Here is a 21,732-nt window from a genome sequence, read left to right as displayed (position 1 = left end):
CCTGGGTAGAGTGGCATCATGAGGGTGAATTCGCTGTGAACATGGCATTGCTCAGCGTGCTGGGGGGACCATCCGCCATCCACGGAAACATACTGGGCCCCTGGGACTCCCGCTGGGACAGGGAGTAGAGGGTGGTCCCAGCGGGACATGTGGCCTGGCCCTGGTCCCCACACCCTGGCTGGCAGCAGGGCTGGCTTCATAGTCGGCTGGTGGGATTGAGTCATGTTCATTGCCTCGGCAACACCCTGGCTCCGGCTCCACCTGGTCATTGGACCAGCGCCCCAGGCATCTCTCAGCAGTTGCCCAAGACCTTGCAAGTCCGCTGCCTGTGATTTCCAGTTCTGTGTCCGTCCCCACCCCTGGGCAGCTGGAAGGAGGTGGACAGTCACCAAGAGCTCTTGCCCAGTCCTGCACCGTCCAGCGCTTTCTCTGCAGGCTGTCTCTCTGCCTCCCACACCAGCAAGAAGAGGAACAGAGGCAATGATGGACAGGACTTACACCCCGGTATTGGGATTCCAAGAGGTCCCTTTGCCTTGCACGGTCCTGGCTGTCACCAGCACTGTCCTGAGCTGCTGGTCCCACCCCAAGGCACAAAGGCTTCCCCTTGGCCGTGGACCCAGGCTCACCGCTGCTTCCAAACACCACAAGAACGTTTGATCCTGGGAAGCGTCGTCCCGAGATTCCTTGCATGTTTTCATAAACACACAGCATTCACGCGAGCCGCTGGGAAAATTTGGCTGTGGAAACTGGACGGAGTGTGGAAGGGCAAGGTGGTCGCCACCTTGGGGTGGGGACAGGTTTCCAGAAGAGACCTCCCCCTGGTGGCCCTGGTGGGGAAGGTGAGTGCTGGGGCAGTTCCCAGAGCTCTGGGGGAGGCAGTGACGTCACTTCCCTCCGCACACTGCTGGCAGAAGCTCCGCAAGCAAGGCTCACAAAGAAACGACTTTTGAAAATGATCTCTCTCTCTCTTTTTTTTTTTTTTTTTTTTTTTTTGACAGGCAGAGTTAGACAGTGAGAGAGAGAGACAGAGAGAAAGGCCTTCCTTCCATTGGTTCACCCCCCAAATCGTGCTGCGCCGATCCAAAGTCAAGAGCCAGGTGCTTCCTCCTGGTCTCCCATGCGGGTGCAGGGCCCAAGCACTTGGGCCATCCTCCACTGCCTTCCCGGGCCACAGCAGAGAGCTGGACTGGAAGAAGAGCAACCGGGACAGAACCGGCGCCCCAACCAGGACTAGAACCCGGGGTGCCGGCGCCGTAGGTGGAGGATTAACCTATTGAGCCACAGCGCCGGCCAGAAAATGATCTTTTTTATTCTCTACAAAGACTTGGCTGAGCCTTATCTCTGCCTCCCCCACCATTCCAAATGTGCTTAGCAAGTGTTTCTCCATTCTTCACCCCCTGCCCCACTCTTCACGTGCCCACTGCCCGTGTCTCAGTTCGTGGTGCGTGCATTTTGCTCAGTGCCTAGAGCCCAACAGGGATCCATTTCCAGCTTCTTTGAATAGGACCCCGTGGTTCTGTGACTTAAACCTTGTTATAAAGGGGCTACTCAGAGAACAGGAATGCAGAGCTCCGTCTCACACCTGCCCCAGGACCCCTCTGCCTGCGGCTGCCAAGGGCTATCTTGGGGAGGAGGGGGCGCCCTGCCTGGCAGCCTTTGCCCATCTCTGTGCTGCGAATGAAGGTGCATTCGGGGCAGAGGCACACAGCTGGTGCTCACAGTGTGTCTTGCTGGGCCCAGGAGAGTGACCCTTCTGGGGTGGACAGGATGAGCTCCCAGGACAGAAGGGCCCCCACTCGCTGTCCTCCCCAGGGGCGTGGATGGCTTTCCCGCTAGGCGCTTGCCCTCGGCTGCCTCCTACCCTTTCCCCACTTCCTCCCAGCAGCCCAGGCTGCAAACCCATGCAGAGACACTGAGGGCTGTCTCTGCAGACAGTGAGGAGAAAACACCAGCTCGCTGCCGGGGAGTGAGTGGCAGGAAGCGGTTGGTGGTCTCAGGAGAAACAGACTCCTCGAGCCGAGGCTCAAGGGTCTCCAGTTCCAGTTCTGGAAGGTCAAGTCCTAAAATCGTGGAGTTTGTGGTTGATGGGGCTGGGGACAGGCTCGGGGAAAGAAGAGAAAGGCAAATCTTGCTTCACCCTCACTGAGACCTTAGCCACTCCTCATTTCATGGCCTTAAGCTTCCCATGAAAGTAAAAGCAAAGGTGCTCCCTTAAGGAAGTTGGGCCCCTGCACTAGACACCTGCTATGTCCTCACGAGCAACAGAGAGAGAGATGGAGAGAGAGAGAGAAATCTTGCATCCACTGATTGATTTCCCAGATGACTCCAATAGCCAGCACTGGACCAGGCTGGAGCCAGGAGCCTCATCTGGGTCTCCCACCCAAGTGGCAGGGGCCCAAACACCGAGGCCATCTTCTGCTGCCTTCCCAGGAAAAGGCCAGGAGTTGGGAACTCAGTTCAGGTCTCCCACATCAGGTGGCAGCGCCGCAAGTACTTGAGCCACCATCTGCTGCCTTCCCAGGGGTGCACTGGCAGGAAGCTGAAGTTGGAAGTGGAGGAGCTGGGACTTGAACCAAGCGCTCCAACATGGGAGGCAGGTGTCCCAACCAGCGTCTAACCTGCGGGAACACACGTGATTGGCTGAAGCCTCAGACCCATGTTCTTCAGTTTTCCTTGTGAGTGACCCACACTGGTCTGCTCACCGCAGTGCAGGGCAGGTGGCAAGGAGGGGAGCCGACTGCTGCTTCCTCCAGCACAGACTGTCAGGCTGCCCCTCACTGCCCTCTGTTCCCTCCTGAGCCTGGAGGAGGGGCCCAGGCTCCAGCCCCAGGCTCCTGCAGGCACCTCCCGACAGGGGCTCCATCCCACCCACGGGGGAGGGGGGGCGCCATGATCGGGCTCCAGGTCTGGGATTCAGGGCCCTAAGCCCACTGTGGCCTCTGTTAGGGCAGAAGTGGGATCCCTGGCAGATCACGTGAGCTCTGCCCCTCGGCACTGAGCCGGAGGAACACAGACCCGGCAGCCCCGCCCCTCCCCAGGCCTCTCCGGTGCATCATAAGCTTCGCAGACTTGCTTGCATCTTGACATCTTTTACTTTTCTACATTAAGGGGAAAAGAAATCCAGTGAACTGGCTCGACCCCGTCAGAAACTCCATGGTTTGCACAGCTGGAACCTGAGCGAAACTGCAACATCAGAAACTGCTCGCCTCTGTCTCGGCTGTGGAATCCCCCGACCCGCCTCCCCCCAGCCGCCGCCGCTGTGCAGACCTGGGCCAGGAGGGCCCCGGGAGGCTGTCTCAGAAAACACGCTCTGTCGTCCCCTCTTCCTGGCGCCTCTGCCTCGTCTGGGCCAGAGAAGGGGGCTCTCTGAGGACTGCGAGCCAGACCCTCTTGCCAAAGAGCTGCCAAGTGACTGCGTTTGCTTTGCTTTTTCATGTAAACCCCAAAGCCCTCGGCACAAGAACCCAGTTTCCCCCAACACCTCCTTTGAATTGGTTGCAAATTAAGCTGTAGAAGGCTCCGTGTCTCTGTCCCATTTAGGTTGACTTCTGCCACTTTGCTTCCAAGAAATACCCTGGTCCTCCCTCCAACAAACAAAACCAAGAAAGGACAAAGGCAGCGCCCTTGCTGGACTCTGGGAACAGCACAGACAGAGGCAGCCCTGGGCTCCCCGGCCCTGCACCCTCTGCGCGCCCACGCCAGCACTGCAGCGGAGCTGAGGCAGGCAGAGGCACGCGGGGCCATTCTGGAGGGACGGATGTCATTAGCAGTCTCATCTCTTTGTGTGTGCAGAATGCCACCGCCCACGTGGTGCTCTGCCTCTCATTTCCATAAACAACTTGCTAGGGCTTTGAGAGGTGCCTCCAACAAGCAGAGAAAGGCATGGAAAAACACAGATGCCGATTCAGCTGTGAGTTCCAAAGTTAGTTGAAAGTTGCTCTGGGGACAGAGAAGCCAAGCAAACGTGCTCACTCTTCAAGTCCAAGTTCAGATAGAAGGAGCCTGGGGTTCCAGGGGCAGGCAGCAGTGCATTGTGGGAGGAGGGCCAGCTTGGATCATCCAAAGTGAGTGCACCCCCTCTACTGTGCTCCTCGCGCGACTGTCACCTAATGCCTTTGGATCCCACTTTGCACACCTGCTTAGTGGGCATATCAACACTGGAGTGTCCATCTCCTGAGACAGGAAGTCCTTGTGATGAGTTGTTCAGGGGGAGCCTCGAGGGTCTGCACCCACAGAGGCGGCCCCATTCCGAAGGTCAAGCAGCAGAACAGGAAGCCTCTGGGCCATGCCCTCCACCCGGGGCACCCCCCCCAGCCCCTGCTCACACAGTCTGAGGGCTAACAAAGCCACTCACACAGCCCCTGCCTGTCCACCTGTCCAGCCTTGGCAGCTGTGTTTTTCTCCAGCTTTTCCCAAACCCCAAGGGAGAGCCAAATTGTGAGTTCTAGGAATTTCCTGAGCCCCCACGTGTCCCCTGCCGCCCGTGGCCCTCCTCCTGACGGCCACCCTGCCACCTCCCTGCCGCCTCCCTGCGGCCTCCCCTCCGCCTCCCCTTTCACATGCCCACACCCCCCCATCCCCGACACCGGCCTGTGTGGCCAAGCCTCGCCCCGCGCTGCTCAGGGGCCAGCTGGGCCAGGTTAAAGACGGCTGGTATTGGGGAAGGCTCGCAGGCTCCTATGTAGGATCCAGTGTTTCGTCCCAGGACCCAAACTTAAAGGCTGCTGCAAATGTTGAAGCAAATTATGCTTTCGGGCTTCTTTTTCTCTCCGAAATCTCCGGAGCTCACGGCCTGCTTTCCCTCGGTGAGAATGAAGAGCAGTGCCCTTTCTCCAGCAGCCTCTCCCAGCGAGAGGGGGCTCAGGGCTCTGGAGTCCAGTCCCAGTGACGCCTGGATCTGAGGCCGGCATCCCAGCCCGTGACCGCCCTGCCTCTGCCTAAACACCTCCCAGGAGGGGACCGCTGCTGCCTCCTGACATCGCGCCCCAAGCCCTCCCAAGGGCACTCTGGCCTTCCCAGCCCACAGAGCACACTCCCAAGAGCGGGGGGAGTCACGCAAGTGCCCACTCGGTACCTGGTGTCCAGCACGTTGCAGAAGTTCAGAAGGAAAACGACCTAAACCTGATCTGTCGGCATTCTAAACGTCTCATCTCAGATCTGTGACTCGAGCTGTCTTTGGGAAGGGACCCAGGCCCACAATGCAGTCAGCAGCAGGAAGGCAGTGGGGGCACGGGCCAGCCACAGGGCCTGCTCACAGCACCAGAGGCAACACGCAGCTCTGCCAGCCACGGACCACCTGGGGGCCTTGAACCACTCCCACACCGCGCCCCTACCTCTCCATCTCCAAAATGGGCTAACAGTCCCTGCTCGGCAGGCCTCACAGGCTGTGTCTAGCCTCAGTGGAAATGAAGCCTGTGCGAGCTGGAAGGCAGGGACTTTGGAAACACATGGGTCTTTCCCATTCTTCTTCCTAAGGACTAAAGAACAAAGTCACAGAAGGCAAAATCATAATTTTAATAATTCACCAAGAAAATATTGATTTTTTCATAGAAAAGTGCTCCAAACTCCTACCTCCTGAGATCTGGGGCTAACTGCCTCATTTGGGAACTGTGGGGGCTGGGGGTGGCAAGCATCCATTTCCCCGGAAGCAGCAGCTCTGTGGCGTCCACCCCGGCTTCCCGTCATGCCTCGACGGACACTATTTCTGCACCGCTCCGAGAGGCTGCTGCAGGAGCTCGGGCACGGGCTGGGCCTGTGCATCAGGTCTAGCACACCTGGGCTCAGGGACTGGCACACAAGGTGGGCTCAACCAGCACTGTTCAAGAGAATGGGTTATGAGGTGGCGCCGGCACACCGGCTTCTAGTCCCGGTTGGGGTGCCGAAATAGTGTCCGAGCTGCGTCCTCTTCCTGTGTAGTTAAATGTGCTCGAGACTTTTTCCCGGGTCTTTGGGTGCCTGCCTCCGACCCCGGCTGACGGAAGACGGTCAAATGGTGCTCGGCCAGGGTTGCCTGTCAACCCCCACGGAGAGGAAGGCACCTTCTTTACCCACAAGTCCCCCAGGGGCTGGGAGAGTGGACTGCAGGCCCTTTGCATCCTGCGGCCCTTGAACTTGGGCCATCCGGCAGTGTGTCTCAGAACAGGGTTGTACATAGAGAAGTCAGCAGGCCTGGCGTGCTCAAACCCCACCCGTTCCAAAGAAAGAGCTGGCCCTAGACGACCTCCTGGAGCTATGGCCAGGCCCTGGGGTATCTGCGTGGAAAGAATGTCTTCGCATACCTAAGGTCTTGGACCAGGCCAGGCTGATGCTAACAGGTGCTCTCTGGCCGCAGCCACACAATTCACTTGGACCTCCGGGGGAGGCATTCAGAGAGAACCAGCACGTGGGAGACACTCTGTCTCTGTCTTTCAAGTAAATAACAATTTATTTAAATAAATAAATTAGAACATAAGAAGCACTGTGTTCTGTGTTTGCTTTGTTGAGGCAAAATCATTCTGAATACAGAGAGAGAGTGTGTGTGTGTGTGTTAGTTTCGTTTGCCTTCAAAGAACTCGCAAGGCGGAGTTACCAGACCTTGAACCCTTCCTGTGGTTCACAAACTGCCCCCAGGGCACCCAGAGGCCCCGGCAAACCCACAGGGGAAGTCTAGACGCCTCTCCTCTTCCAGGGAAAAGCAGCAACGCTGACGCCACGCGGCCAGGACTCACGCTCAGCCCTGCTACGCTCCTCCCAGAGGAGCTGTCTGTGCAAGGCTGCATTTCAGTGGCTGCTGTGACCAGGAGGAAGCATCGCACGGAAATCGGGTGGGACAGGAGACCAGGCAGTGATGCTGAGCTGACCGGGAGGTCTGCGCAGCTGGGCGATACCCACAGGTGCACACTGCCCATTTGTGAGTGACTTTGGTTATTATAGACAAATAGAAATGCTCATCTCTCTTGCAATTTATGCATTTTTCAAAATAGCAATTAATGGTTACTGTGGCACAACACTTATTAAGTTGTTGGGGTCCAACTTTTTAATAAAGAGAGCTGTCAGTTTTTCATTTGCTTGATCTAAAAATATTACGAGAAAATTACTGAGACACCAAGGGCATCACAGACTGAGACAACTCAGGAACTGCTGGACTGACAGGGAGTCGGCCTGAGTGAGGAGATTTCCTTCTCAGAGTGGAGGAAATACAAGTAAAGCGACATCGGGGCCGGCGCTGTGGCCTAGTGGGCTGGGCCTCCGCCTGCATCCCGTACGGGCGCTGGTTCGTACCCCAGCTGCTCCTCTTCTGATCCAGCTCTCTGCTAAGGCCTGGGAAAATGTAGAAGATGGCTCAAGTGCTTGGGCCCCTGCACCCACGTGGGAGACCCGGAAGAAGCTCCTGGCTCCTGGTTTTGGATGGGCCCAGCTCCAGCTGGTGCGGCCAATTGGGGAGTGAACCAGTGGATGGAAGACCTCTCTCTCTCTCTTCCAACCACCCCTCTCATCTCTCTCTCTGTAACTCTACTCCTCAAATAAATAAATAAAATCTAAAAAAATAAATAAAAATTAAAAATAAAGGGACACTAAAAATTATCCATAAGACAAATCCAGGCGCAGGGCACTTTGCTCTGTATTTGGCTTGGTCCCTTCAAAAATTCAATGCCATGAAATACAAGGTTGGGTTTTCTAAACTGAGAGCCATCACAGCGCAGGCTCCCCGAGTCCCGGCTTCACAAAGGCCTCATCCCAGCACTCTGCAGTGCGGAGGGCTCGAGTACAGGCTGGGTGTTAGGAGATACTGGGAATCATTGCTTATTTCATTCAGCATAAGAAATGTCCTCAGGTGCTGCATCAGGTTTAATCTTCCTTAAAATAGTTTGACAAAAAACATGAAGAACACGTGGCAGTGTTAATAAGCACTGAATATAGGCAATTTTTGTAATTGTATTTTTACTGCTCTGAAAGATTTTTTAATTAATTAATTTATTTAAGAGGCAGAGTTACACACAGAGGCAGAGAGAGAGAGAGGTCTTCCATCCACTGGTTCACTCCCCAAAGGGCCGCAATGGCTGGAGGTGCGCGGATCCGAAGCCAGGAGCCAGGAGCTTCTTCCCAGTCTCCCACACGGGTGCAGGGGCCCAAGCACTTGGTCTGTCTTCCATTGTTTTCCCAGGCCGTTAGCAGAGAGGTGGACAGGAAGAGGAGCAGCCAGGACACAAACCAGCACCCATATGGGACGCCAGTGCCACCGGCGGAGGCTCAACCCACTACACCACAGAGCCAGCCTCTGTTCTGAAAGTTCTGGAGTCTTCCCAGTAAAAAGATTTATTTTTAAAGTGATGGGCGAGTAGCAAACAATAACACAATTCACTGCCATTGAGGAAGTAGGGATGCTGCGATATTGACGAATCCACTGAAATCCCTCCCAACTTTGCCACCAAATTGGACCAAACCACCTCGGCCGCCGAAGGCTTGTGAAGTGACCAGCTTCCCCAGCAGCAGCAGAAAGGGGGGCGGGGAGGAGGAGGAGGAGAGAAAGAGGAGGAGGAAGACGAATAAGGAGGAGGAGGAGGAGCCCATGCAGGAAGCAGGGGCCATGCAGGAAGCAGAGGCCACACAGCGGGACGAGGAGTGGGACAGCACAGAGTTGGGCTTTCTCTACCAGCTGAGGACTGAGACCCCAGGGGGAGTCAGGACCCTCGACCTCCACCCAGCTTCGCCAGTCTCCCGTGAGTGGGCTTCTCAAGAAGACCCTGCAGTGGTCTGAAAGTTCACGACCCCTCAGGCCATGTTCAAGACAATGACAAGTGCAACAGCGACAGGAGGCGGGGCCGTGGGCGGGGTTGATGGGGCCGTGGGCGGGGTTGGCTAGTCTCTGGGCAGGAGCCGCCTTGCCCCTTCCACTGCATGAGGACATGGCCAGCAGGTGTCCACCATGAAGGGAGCTGACCCTCACCTGACAGAGCCTGCCAGGGCCTGGAGTTCTCAGCCTCCCAAGCCATGAACAGATACCGCCCATTGTTTATTCGCCACCCCGTCGGAGACACTATGGCATAGCTGCTCAGATGGACTGAGGCGATGCCCTTAAAAGGTGTGCCCCACGAACACGCGTGTGGCCAGGCGGTGGAGAGGCCGCCTGGGACGTCCACACCCCACGTCGAAGGGCTCGTGTTTGAGTCCCGCCTCTACTCCCAATTCCTGCTCACGTGCACCCTGAGAGGCAGCAGGTGACGACTCGAGAATTTGGGTATTTTCATCCACGTGGGAGACCGAGCTTCAGGCTGGTCCAGCATTGGCAGTTGCGGGTATTTGGGAGTGACCCAGCAGATGGAAGCTCTCTGTCTCTGCCTCTCAAATAAGTAAATAAATAAGCAAGTTGTGCCCTAGATGGTGGAATTACGTAGACCAATGTGGACGTTCACTGAGCCGCCGTCTAAGGTCTGTATACCCTACTGAACATTTTTAACTGAACCTCAGTTAAAAAGAAAAAGAAGTCCCTTCCTCCTACTCCCCAAAAATAAATGCATCCCAGAGAGCCGGGGAGGATTAAGTGGAATTTCAGCCTCTTACAGTAGAAGCTTCAGAACTCGCCAGTACATTAGAACGGACCCCACCTCCCCCAGTTCAGATATTTATTTATTTTACAATAAAGCTGTGGGAAAGGAAGACGTTTGAGAACTCCGCCACTGGGAACCGTTTCGCCCCTGTGCACGCAGCCAGTCACTTCTTGATCTCTGCTAATAGGACTTAGCTACCAGGTCGTTTATTGTACAAGGACCAGCAGTTCTTTAAGTAATAAACTCTCTTGGCCGGCGCCGCGGCTCACTAGACTAATCCTCCACCTTGCGGTGCCGGCACACTGGGTTCTAGTCCTGGTCGGGGCGCCGGATTCTGTCCCGGTTTCCCCTCTTCCAGGCCAGCACTCTGCTGTGGCCAGGGAGTGCAGTGGAGGATGGCCCAAGTACTTGGGCCCTGCACCCCATGGGAGACCAGGAGAAGCACCTGGCTCCTGGCTTCGGATCAGTGCGGTGCGTCGGCCGCGGCGGCCATTTGAGGGTGAACCAACGGCAAAGGAAGACCTTTCTCTCTGTCTCTTTCTCTCACTGTCCACTCTGCCTGTCCAAAAAAAAAAAAAAAGAAAAGAAAGAAAAAAGAAAAGAAAAAAAATTAATAGACTCTCATAAGACACAGTTTCTAAGCATTTCTTTAAAAAAAATAGTATTAATTGGGGCCAGCACTGTGGCGTAGCCAGTAAAGCCGCTGCCTGTAGCATTGGCATCCCATATGGGTGCCGGTTTGAGACCCGGCGGCTCCACTTCTGATCCAGCTCTCTGCTATGGCCTGGGAAAGCAGTAGAAGATGGCCCAAGTCCTTGGGCCCTTGCACCTGCATGGGAGACCAGGAAGAAGCTCCTGGCTTCGGATCAGCCCACTCCAGCCATTGCAGCCATCTGGGGAGTGAACCAGCAGATCGAAGACCTGTCTCTGTGCCTTTCAAATAAATAAATCAGGAAGGAAGGAAGGAAGGAAGGAAGGAAGGAAGGAAGCAAGCAGCCGGCCCACCCTCTCCTGCCCCATGTCAGCTCCTGCGGCACTCACACCTGGAAGCCAGGTGGGTGGTTCTGATTATACCTGGCACAGACCTGGCAGTTCCAGGCCTGCTCACTCTGGGCCTGGGCTCTTGTGAGCCATCAGCACAAGACCCTTCACACCTGGAATTGGGGAGGGGGCTCCACAGAACATCTCTCTGGGGGCTGAGGAGGTTGCTACAAGGATGGGTGCCCTGGGTCTGGGCGGGCCCCGTCTGGGCGGGCCCCGAGTGTCCAGTGGCTCTCTCCCTTTATGGCTCACCAGCTCCCCCCTGAGGCAGAGTCAGGAACTTCAGGAAGGCCGGCCTTGTCCCCAGTGTTTGTCCGCTCATTGAGTCCAGAACATTCTGAAAGGCAAGGACAGCTCTTGCCAAGGGAAAGTCACTGAGGTCCGAGTGGATCCTCGCAAGAACGGCGTGGGATCCCCTTCCCCTTCCTTCAAATGCAAACTCTCTGGAGAGGAGGCACCTGGCTGTGGGTTGGAAGCAGAGCCACATCCTGGGTGCCAGGGGCCCTCGGCCTCACTCCTCTGAGCACCCAGCCGCTTTCAAGACTGCAGTCGTCTGAGCAACGCTCAGATCCAGCCAGCTGGATGCACGCGAGCATGCGTGTGCCTGGGGAAGGTGGGTGACCAGGAACGAGCCCCAGCCAGGGAGTCAGGGTCAGACCAGACCAGGAATCAGTTGCCCATCCCGGTGGAGCCTTGGACAGAAGACTCCACCTCTCTGTGGTCGGTGGCCCCATGATAATCACTGACCTGCACTGTCCCCTGCAGGCCAGACCCCACTCTGCATGCACATGTGTTCTCGTGGAATCCTACGTGTGCTGGGTCTGAACATTCGTGAACACACACGTGGACTCCTGACACCCGACGTGATAGGTGGGACGGGGCGATGAGATCAGCAGGAGGCAGACCTCAGGATGAAAGTAGGGCTCTTGTAACAGAGGCTGGGGGGTGGGGCTCGGTTGTGGCTTCTGACGCATGGGGACACGAGGGGAAGGCGCCCTCCCTGGGGAATGGGCCCTCGGCAGACACCCAATCTGCCGGCGCCTTGATCTCGGGCCTCTGAGCCTCCGGAGCCTGAGCAGCACATTTCTGCTCTTTGCTGGGTTCCCGGTCTGGGGAGCTTGGGTACCGCAGCCCGCGCCGACCAGGGAGATGTCACCCCCATCTCCCAGGGTCACACGGCTAACGGGGACAGAGCTGGCTCAGAACCCAAGCAGCCGACCGTCACGACAGGATCATAATCCAAACCCTCACGCTAACAGTGGCAAGATCATCACAGCAAACTTTTAAAAGATTTATTTATATATATTTGAATAGCAGAGTTATATAGAGGCAGAGGGAGGGAGGGAGGGAGGGAGGGAGGGAGGGAGAGAGGGAGAGGGAGAGAGAGAGAGCTCTTCCACCTGCTGGTTCACTTCCCAATTGGCCGCAATGACCAGAGCTGGGCCAATCGGAAACCAGGAGCCAGGAGCTTCTTCTGGGTCTCCCACATGGGTGCGGGGCACAAGGACTTGGGACATCTTCTACTGCTTTCCCAGGCCATAGCAGAGAGCTGGATGGGAAGTGGAGCAGCCAGGACTCGAACTGGCGCCCAAATGAGAATGCCAGCACTGCAGGGGGCAGCTTTTACCCACAGTGCCAGCCCCTCACAGCAATTTTTAAAAATGGCAATTGGCAGAGGTTCTTCCACTGCTAACAATCCGGGAAAACCTGCAGAGCCAGTAAAACAAAGGTGTTCCTTTGACCTTGCCCAGCTAGGAGGACACAGATGCCCCCTACCGGAGGGAAGGGACGGGCTCCGGGGGGCCCAGGCTGCCCTATTTGGCCAGGACCCGCCTGGGGCATGGTGCTCGTCCCATTCCCAGCAGGGTGAGGGGCGACCGGGGACCCAAGCCACATCCTGGCACAGTCAGCTCTCCTGGGCTTTTCCCAAGAAACGATCGTACGAGGCAGAATCTCCTCTCGGACAATCCCTTTGCCACAACAGTTTAAAACATGGAGTTTCGGTGCTTAAATAAGAAGAAAACAGTTTGCCTGCGTTGCAAAACGGCACATAAACTGTGCTGGAATTAGCACAGGGGAAACATTTATCTTCCAGATAATCTCAAAACAGGACTTCTTTGGGATGGTGTATAATTGTGTTTACTGGCATGGAAAGATGCTCATGACGTATGGCTAAAGGGGAAACACTGGTTGCAAAGACAAAGCCAGACTTTTTCCACGGAGCAGGAGCTCAGCTTGGCTGGCTGCGGCCAGGCTCTCTCTGCTAACAGAAGAAAAGTGGGACTGGATGCAGACAGCTGGGAGAACAGGGACAGAGTTGCACTGTGCAGCTGGAGCGACCAAGGGTGAGCCTGAGCTGCAGCCTGACCCTGGTGGAGGGCGAGAGTTGCGGGGCTCCACAGCCCTGGGTCCGGTCCTGCCACGGACCTCGCCCCCCTATGACCTGGCCAGGGTCAGTTCCAGGGACACAGTGGAAGTCACGCCCCTGTATGCACACCGGGGAGGCGCTCAGGACGCGGTGGGCTCCTCTGGGCCTGTGTTTTTGTGACAGTTGCATACATTGGGAGCCACACTGAGGCGGCAGTGAATGAGACCCCGGCCATGGTCCCGCAAGCCCCACGCCGGCCATGCGCCCAGCACCACCTGTCCGCGGTGCCCACTGCTGCACCGCAGGAGACCCTCGGTGGGGAAAAGCCACGGAAGCCCTCGGCGAGCTAGCGGTACGGGACCGTGGAGCACTTTGGGAAATGCGAGTCCTCGGACAAGTACAGCCGAAATGAAAGTAAATAACGCCCGAATGTGAGTCATGACCGCCGGCCTCGCGGTTCGCGTTGCTTGTAAACAATGCGGCCTCCCAAAGTGGGAGCCATGGCCTGGGCGCCCGGGACCATGCCTCGGCCCCCCTGCGGGAGAGGACCCGTGTCCTCAGGAGCTGGGCCCCGGGGGCCTCGGGGGATGACCCCGTCGTGATCTGGCCAGAACAGAGCGCTTGTTTTCACGTCTGGTCAAAGAACGGGCCTCACCGCCAGCGTCAGCATCCTGATATTTAGGGGAAAGGCAAAACAACTCAGCGGTGAACTTTGGAGATGAACACAGCCGACGGCTCACGTGCCCCGGGCTCCCCTGGGGTGGTGGTGTGGGGGGGTGCTGGCCACTTTCTGTCTTGAGGCAGTTTTGGGGACGATCCCACATGGTCTCTGACCAGTTACTGCCAAGGGCCCCCGTCTTTCATCCCCCTCCATTCCTGGGTCTAACGTGCAGTAGACGCTCACTGAAGTTTGTTCCGAGAGTAACCGAGCGTCTTTGCTGCAGGCCGACATCCGCCCCAGCCCTGGCTGCCTGGAGACAGAGTGGGCGCTGGCCTGACTCCGACCCTCACAAGCAGGTGCTTTGTGCCAGTGTGCAGGGAGTTGCAAGGGGACCGCAGCACGCCTCAGGGGAGTTCTGTGATTGAGAAGGCAAGATCCGCAGGACTGTGGGGAGAAACGAGACCATAGCTTGCTCTCAGAACGCCAGGCCGGTCAGCAGAGCAGGGATGGAATGCGAGGTCACAGAGGAAAAGGCTACAGGGCTGTGTTCCGTGCACACGGGCAATGAGATCAGGGCCCAGATTCTGGAGCTATCAGATAACACACATGTGAGGCCTTGCCGTAGGGCTACAGGAACAGTGGCCCACTGGGGGTTGCACAGGGACTCCGCCTAAGGCATTGACTGGCATTGGAAGATTCAAAGCAGGTGCCCCAGCGGACACAGCAAAATGAACCTGTGGTCTGCAGGCTGAGCGTGAGACCCCTGTGCATGGTTGTTTTTATTCTGATGCTTGGACATCCGGGGCCTTGCCGACACTGGAGGGACTGCCCCTCCCAGGGCTAGCTACTCCCTCGAGATGGCAAACCAGCAGAGTGCACCTCTCGTATGCACCCAGCCCAGGCACTGCCCTCATCTAGCCACCTGCTCTAATCACGCCAGGGCCAGGCACCAGACGGCCAGGGGCAGTCCCTACGCTCCAGAGCCCACTGAGACGACTCAAACCTGCAGGCCCTGCTGCTCTCCCAGGCAAACACAGGAAGGGCTCCTGCCCACACTTTCCCCTGCTTCTGCCTCCTGGTTGACCCGGGTGCTTCCCCTAAGGGTCCCCACACCAGATGGGTGCTCCCTCCTCTTGGGGGTCGTGAGGAACCAACTGCCTCCACAGTGGCACCTGTTTCCTGATCTGGTGGCCTCACTATGTCTGAGTGATAAGGGAGCCTATTTTTTAAAATCCCTACAGAAGGTGGACTTATGGCACAGTGGTTAAAATGCTGCTTGAGACAGCGGCCTCCCATTCAGGTCCTGGGGTCTGGTATCAGCTCCACTCCTGACTCCAGCTTCCTGTTATGCAGGTAGCAGCAGGGGATGGATCAAGTACTTGGGTTCCCACCACCTACGTGGGAGACCTGGATTGAGTTCCAGCCTCAGCTGTTCCAGGCATTTGGGGAATAAACTAGTAGATGGAAGCTGTTTGTCTCTGCTTACAAATCAATAAAAATTAATTTTTAAAACATCTGTAAGATCCACTGGAATGTAAGTCATCCCCCCATTGCATGTAAGTTCTTGCCACCATCGGCTCTTGGTTAGCTTCACAGTCTCTGGTGCACGGCAGGTGCGATTTAAACGGATGGATGGACAGACGCAGGGATGGAGGGGCTGGACAGATGCACTGATCCGGCCACGTGGGTTCCCTGCACTTCAGCCTCACTCTTGCACTTGCTCAGGACACCGGATTCTGTCTAAGCCTCGGTTCTGGGATAAGCGTTGACCTTGATGGTCAGCAAAGCCAGTGGAGGCAGCGTGTGAGCCCACACCGGTGGGAGTCAGCTGGGGTTAAACTTCTGCAGCTGACGGGCCTCCGCTTCTCAGGGAGCTCCTAAAGGGGCTGGGGTGGGGTGTTTTTCTTTCACAAGCTTCTGGCCAACTCTGGCTTTTTCCTTGATTCAAGTGCTCATCAAGAGAGTGCCATCGCAACAGCATCTCGGAACCCAGTGGTACAAGGGGTGAAGTCAGACAGAGGCCTCCGGCGCTGGGACCTGCCCAGGACAGGCTCTCCAAAGGGGGCTGGCCGGGCTGCCCTGCACCTGCCTGCGTTCACAAGGGGGTGTATGCAGGTGGGGGTCTGCACCCCTGCACTTTTCTTATGGAACCTGGGCTGTTTCTCATCTTCACTCTTTAAAGTGCCTCACGTGCTCTGCCTGGCACAGAGCTGAACGTCTCTGACGGCAGGATTCTTGAAGTCATCGTCACTGTCTCACTCCAGGTCCTGGAGGCAGGGAGGGAAGGAGAGGGCAGAGGCAGGAGGAGGCCTGGGTGGGGAGTATCTGTGGAGCGTGGAGAACCCCTGGCTTGCTCTTTCTGATGAGTATCCAGGTTATACTGAGCAGTGAACGGGGCTCCCAGAAACCATTCCTTCCCCCAAGCCCAAGAAGGAAGGGGTGGAACACAGCAAGAGACAATGAGGCCACAGAAGCTGGGCTGTGCCAGGGGTCTGCACAGCGGCGGGTGTGTGGTGGAGCTACTGTGCACTTTACACAGAACTGTGGCTAACCACAGGCATCACCCCCATACTACTATTAAGCTGCCCCCTACCGCGCCCTGAGCCCCATCTCGCTCCAAAGTGTCCTGGTTTGATTGATAAATTACCAACCCAGTCTCGGGAATTTGCAGATGGGGGAAGGGTCTGGGTCTGGAGGCAGCCGAGGCTGGTGGCTCCGTGCAAAAAGGAGTCTCAAGTTTTAGCCAAACACACAGGGGGAGGTCTGGCAGCAACGCCCAGCGCTCGCAGGGCACAGACGTTAGCCAAAGGGAACCGAGCCTGACCCTGGAAGCAGCGCGCCCAGGGCTGGCAGGGACACCCTGGCAGAGCTGCGGTCACGGGCTCCCTCCCGGGAAAAGCAGACTCCAGCCGGAGTGAACCAGTCCCGCAGTCGGAGAAGCAGAGCAGGAAGGTCAGGCTCTGACCGCAGATGGGCCCCGGGAGCAGGGGACTCTGGGCTCCTACAACCCGCTCAGCACCCGCCGTGCGCCACTGTCCCATCAACACCACCTCGAGCTGCCACGGGGCCCTGGAACAATTTCCCACTTGTCTCTTTTTCCGGCTGAGATCTTGTTTCTATCAAGATGAACCGTGTGTCTGTGTTGCAGGAAATGTCACGACTGTGGGCTACCCCAGCACCAACCCGCACACGGGAACTCAGCACCCCGAGGGCGCTCACGCTCAGGCTCCCCCGGTCTTCAGCGGTCGGTGACTCAATGTCCTTTTCTAGAAAGGGACTGGTTCTCGGGCACTAAAAGGCTATGAGCAGATGATACCCCCAGCAGCCGGGATCTGTCAGATCAACTCACACTGTAGTTAATCTGCCAAGTGGATCTGTGGATACGCACAACTCCGAACCAGAGAGGCAGGGCACAGACTGACCAGGTCAGAGGTGGCTGCACGGTTCGCCTTGTGGCCTCACATGAGGTTTAATCAAAGGATAAAATGCTCAAAGTGTCCAGTGTTGAAGGAGGCTCTGTCTCGTGAACTAAACTTTCCAAGCTATTTGTTTTTATGTAAGATTAGCCATCATGCAAAACTTACGGGTCAAGCAGTTAATAAAACACGCACAGCCCACAAAAGGGTTTGCACATTCCAGTCCTTGCACACAGCAAAGCCACTGGAAACCCCGCACGGTCCTGAGTGAGGTCCTTCGCTTCCTCCCGCCGGCGCCCCGGAGTCTTGGGGGGCTCATGTGTTGTAAATTCTGGAAGCCCTCTTGGCCGCAGTCTGCGTGTCGGGCGGGTCTTCTTCCTCTTCCTCGGTTTGCTTGTGTTTCAGAAACAAGTCAGACTTCAAGAAGCGGCTGTAGCTGTCATACTTCATGAGATTGAAGATCTGAGGAGGAAGAGAGAAAGACTGTGAGAGCGGAGTCTAACCCAGGCCATGAATCATCCTATCCACTATTTATTAAATACCTCGTCTGTGCCAAAGAAGACAAAGACGGAGAAATAAACACAGGGAAAGCTAAAGTGAGCGTGCTGGCCGAGATTTCCGGGGGGTTCTGGTCGCCGTGCAGACATCCCCGTGGGGTAACAAATACACCTTTACTTCACACAGCACCAACACAGCCCCTTGATTCAAGGGGTCTGTCAAGGTCTCCACTTCATCGGGGTAAAGAGCACAGGGCCGTGTCTCTCCAAGGACCTGACATAGAAGGGCACAGGCAAGGCGTGTCAAAGGTCACTGCGGATCAGACGATGCCCAGGGCGTGAAGACACCTGTCTGTCTGGCACCTGAGACCTCACCCACACCTCTCAGGATGCCGCCAGGCAGAACCAGGCTTCCTCACCGCAGGGCGAGGGAGTAAAGCCACAGCCTCAGCAGAGAGCCCGCAGGACCACGTCCCAGCGAAGGAACAAACACGGGTGCGGGGAGAGCGGCTGGGGAGCAGTCTAGAAAAGCCATCGTCAGGTGTGTCAGCCTGGGGGCCCTGACGGGGCCTCAGGCTCTGGGTTAGAAGCTAATGCTGCTGGCACCGCAGCTGCTCAGAGCACAGAGCCCCCTTGGCTTCCTCTGCACCTCTTCCGGACCAGGGTCCTCGTGCCCAGCGCCCACTCCCCCACTCCCACACCATCGGGCTCCTCCCCTGTGCTGCGAGAGAGGGAAGGAAGAAGCAAAAAAGCAAGTGTTTCCTGCTGGCGAGGGCGTCTCTTACTCTTCATCTCTCTCTTTCGCGCTCTCTCTCGCTCTCATTCAGACTTTTTTAAAAAAAATTTATTTATTTAATTTATTTGAAAGGCAGAGAGGCAGAAACAGAGAGGGAGAGAGATCTTCCATCTGCTGGTTTACTCCCCAGATACCCACACCGTCCAGGGCTGGGCTGAGCCAGGCAGAAGCCAGGAGCCCAGAACTCCTTCCAGGTCTCCCACATGGTGGCCATCACCTGCTCCCTGCCAGGGTGTACATTAGCAGGAAGCTGGAATGGGACGTGGAGCCAGGATTTGAACCCAGGACTCTGCTATAGAACGTGCACATCCCAAGCCAACTGTCTTCACCGCAGTGCCAGACGCCTGACCCTCTCAGACCTTCTGACTCAACTTTGAGAAGATGCTGCAGATCCAACATCCACACACTGCACCCTGGAGCCTTCCCTTGGTGGCACGAACACAAGCTCCACCACGTGGAATGTTCCAGAGGCGTCCGGAATGCTGCTCACTGCCAGGCGGAGTTCTCAAGTGAGTGGCGAAATCCTGACATCTTTTAAACCCACTCTCGCAGCACGTGTGCACACACAGACTGAGTAACACAGCATCTGAGGGTCCTAAGGACTCGGAACACCTGCTTGGGGGACTTAGGGGGCGGGAGAGAATCCGGACCTCCCACCTCGACTGACACCTTCACTTCCGGAGACGGCTCTGACAGGGAAAACTGCCCGTGTCATTTTGCTCCTAAGCAGAGTCCACCACCCAGGGAAAGACTTAAGACTCTGGCGTTCTTTAGCCTGTCAGGCCACTGCCTGTCCTCACCCGGGGCCCGGCCAGTCTTGCCCAGGCTCTGAGACCCTCTAAAGCAGTCCCCGGTGTCGGAGGCATCACCTTGTGATCCCGGATGCGACTGTCCTAGGGGAGGTTTGAAGAAAGTGCTATTTTTGTAATCCCAGAAGACACAAGCCACAGCCAGGGGTGAGGAATGCCATTCGCAGCCGTGCTAAGCGAAAACACCCCAAAGGCGACAAAGTCAGGGATGGGTGCTCACGGTGAGACTGAAGGAACCAGCTGCATGAGGGAGGGGGAGGGCCCCCTGGCTCCCAGCCCCGCGCCCCCTCCCCACCAGGTCCCCCAGAGCCGGCACCCTGAGCAGGATGCGGCGCCCCGTCACATCTGAAGTCTGCGCGTGTGGGAGAGGAACATCCTGTTTGCCTGCACTGGGTCTGAGGCTCACTCTTCAAAGGAAGGAAGAAAAAAAGCCGGGGCTACAGGCTCCCAGGGCCAGAGCAGGTGGGGAGGGTAGGGGGCTGCTGGGGTGGGGGCAGAGGTGGCCCAGGGCTCTGCCCAGCGGTGGGTGTGCCAGGCAGGCAGAAATCACCTCTCACCGTTCTGGAGGCTGGAGGTCGAAGATCAGGTTGCCAGCAGGATGTGGGGTGTCCCACCCCCACCCCCGTCTGTGTCTTCATCCCCTGTTCTTAGGGAACACCAGTTGGACTGGATTAGGGCCCACTTGTGTGACCTCACACGCTGAGGGACGGGGTTAGCACTTTAACACGTGAACTTGAAGGGGGACACGATTCAGCCCCCCGCAGTGCATGGGAGACAGGCAGGACACAGGCCCTGGCAGGCTTAGCTCCCGAGCCCACCCCTGACCATCAGGCTCCGGGGCCGTTCATACAACAGAACACACGGTTGTTACAGCTGGGGAATGGGACAGCATTCGGCCCCGCTGCGAAGAAGCCCTTGAGGCCATCAGAGTGCTCAAGCCCCAGCTCCACTTCCAATGCCAGCTTCCTGCTAATGTGCACCTGGAAGGCAGCAGGTGATGGCAAGTGGTTGAGTCTCAGCCACCCACGTGGGAGGCCTGGACTGAGATCCCGGTTCAGACCTGACCCCGCCCCAGGCATTGCAGCCACTGGGGAATGAACCAGCAGATGAAAAATTTTCTGTTTTTCTCTTGCTGTCTCAGTCACATTGCCTTTCAAATAAATAAATAAGTAAACCTTTAAAAAAAAAAAAAGAATGTGACCTTAACTGGATATAGGACTGGTTAAGGGTCTCAAGGTGAAGTCATCCTACATTTAAGGTGGGCCCTAGATCCAAGGACTGGTGTCCTTCGAAGAAGACAGGGTCACACAGAGGGAGTGGCCATGTGCAGGCAGAGGCCGTGGCCAGAGAGCCGCACAGCAAGCCCGGCACGCCAAGGGCTCCCAGCCACTGCCAGCTCTCAGGAAGCCGGGACGAGACAGGAAGGGTCCTCTCCCCTAGGGCCAGCAGAATGGGCCCAGCCCGGCCGACACCTCGACGTCCGACCCCGGCCTCCTCAGCTGCGAGAGAGCAAGTCCCTGCCATTCCAGGCCACTCTGTTGCGACGGCTCTGGCAATGAGCAGACCAGCTGACTGATGTCACTGTACTCTCACTCAAGACTCCACTGGGCCAGGACTCCCGGATGGGAAGTGCTGGCCTCACCGGGGCTGGACCATGACGGCCACCTGACCAGCACAGCCAGACTCCTCGCGACATCTGCGGGAACAGAAGAAAGCAGGGACAAACTGGGAGCAGGGGGAGCCTCAGGGTGGGCAGAAGGCCTGGGAGCGCAGCTGAGCAGGGGACCGGTTCGAGGCGGGCAGCCGGGGAGGCAGAAAGCTCAGGCTCGCAGAGGAGTTTCCTGCTGTATTTTTTTTTCCCAGCCAAGACAGCTGTGGCTTTGCACGGTTTCAAGTTTCGGCAGCCCCCGTGTCTGTGAGCCAGATGCCTGCACTGTGGACTGGTTAGCATCCACCACCGCCTAGGGATCCGCCCTGGGGGGAGGACATGGAGAGGAGGGAAAAGGGAGCCACCCAGGTGCCATACCCTCTCCGGATCCCAGGCTGGGCAAGCAGTGACCAGGGTTTACCTTCTGCAAGGGCAAACATTCACCTTCAGGCTGCTCACCCTCCCTGCAGAGAGCGAGGAGTCCAGCATTTTGCCAGTGACTCAGTGCCTTGCATTTTAGGCCTGGTCCACCTCATGCCACTTCTCAGACAGCAGGTGCACCTGCAGACCCGAGCGAACCCTCCACCGTGGCATCCAACCAGCACAGGGAGGAAAAAGCAGCCCTTGAATGCAGATGAGATTTCTATTGGCTTCAGGAACTTGGTTTGGTTTTTATACGAAACTTGCTGAGATGGCAGCAAGTGCTGCTGTCTCTGGACTGCAGTTCTAGGAGGTCCCCTCCCACATCCAGACCCAACATGCTTTCGCAGACAATGGAGAGCGCAGAGGCTCCCCTCCCTGCAGGTAACAAGGGTGGAATTCTGGGCGCATGAAGCCTGCATGGGCAAGGCACAAACGGGTGTGCCCACACACCCCCCCCCCGAGACGAAGACCCCTCCCCTTCCTCTCCAGTAGAAAGGTGCACCCAGGAGCCCTGGGGGCCAGCATGGGCCACATGGAAGGTTCTGT

At 57.0% G+C, this 21,732-nt stretch overlaps 1 protein-coding gene across 2 annotated transcripts in view; it reads right to left on the bottom strand.

Annotated features, from left to right (window-relative positions):
- Positions 1–17,034: 17,034 nt before the first annotated feature.
- RGS10 (regulator of G protein signaling 10) overlaps positions 17,035–21,732 on the bottom strand; it is a 39,716-nt gene continuing 35,018 nt past the window's right edge. For both annotated transcript variants that reach the window (XM_051824239.2, XM_051824240.2), the window contains exon 5: positions 17,035–17,475. In XM_051824239.2, coding sequence (XP_051680199.1) covers positions 17,329–17,475 — 147 coding nt within the window. In that variant the 3' untranslated portion in view covers positions 17,035–17,328. The remainder of the gene's footprint in view (positions 17,476–21,732) is intronic.

This window comes from Oryctolagus cuniculus, chromosome 15 (genome assembly GCF_964237555.1).
Source record: "Oryctolagus cuniculus chromosome 15, mOryCun1.1, whole genome shotgun sequence".
Lineage (NCBI taxonomy): Eukaryota > Metazoa > Chordata > Mammalia > Lagomorpha > Leporidae > Oryctolagus > Oryctolagus cuniculus.
Note: the sequence above shows the minus strand (reverse complement) of the source record. Positions and strands in the feature narration are given on the sequence as shown.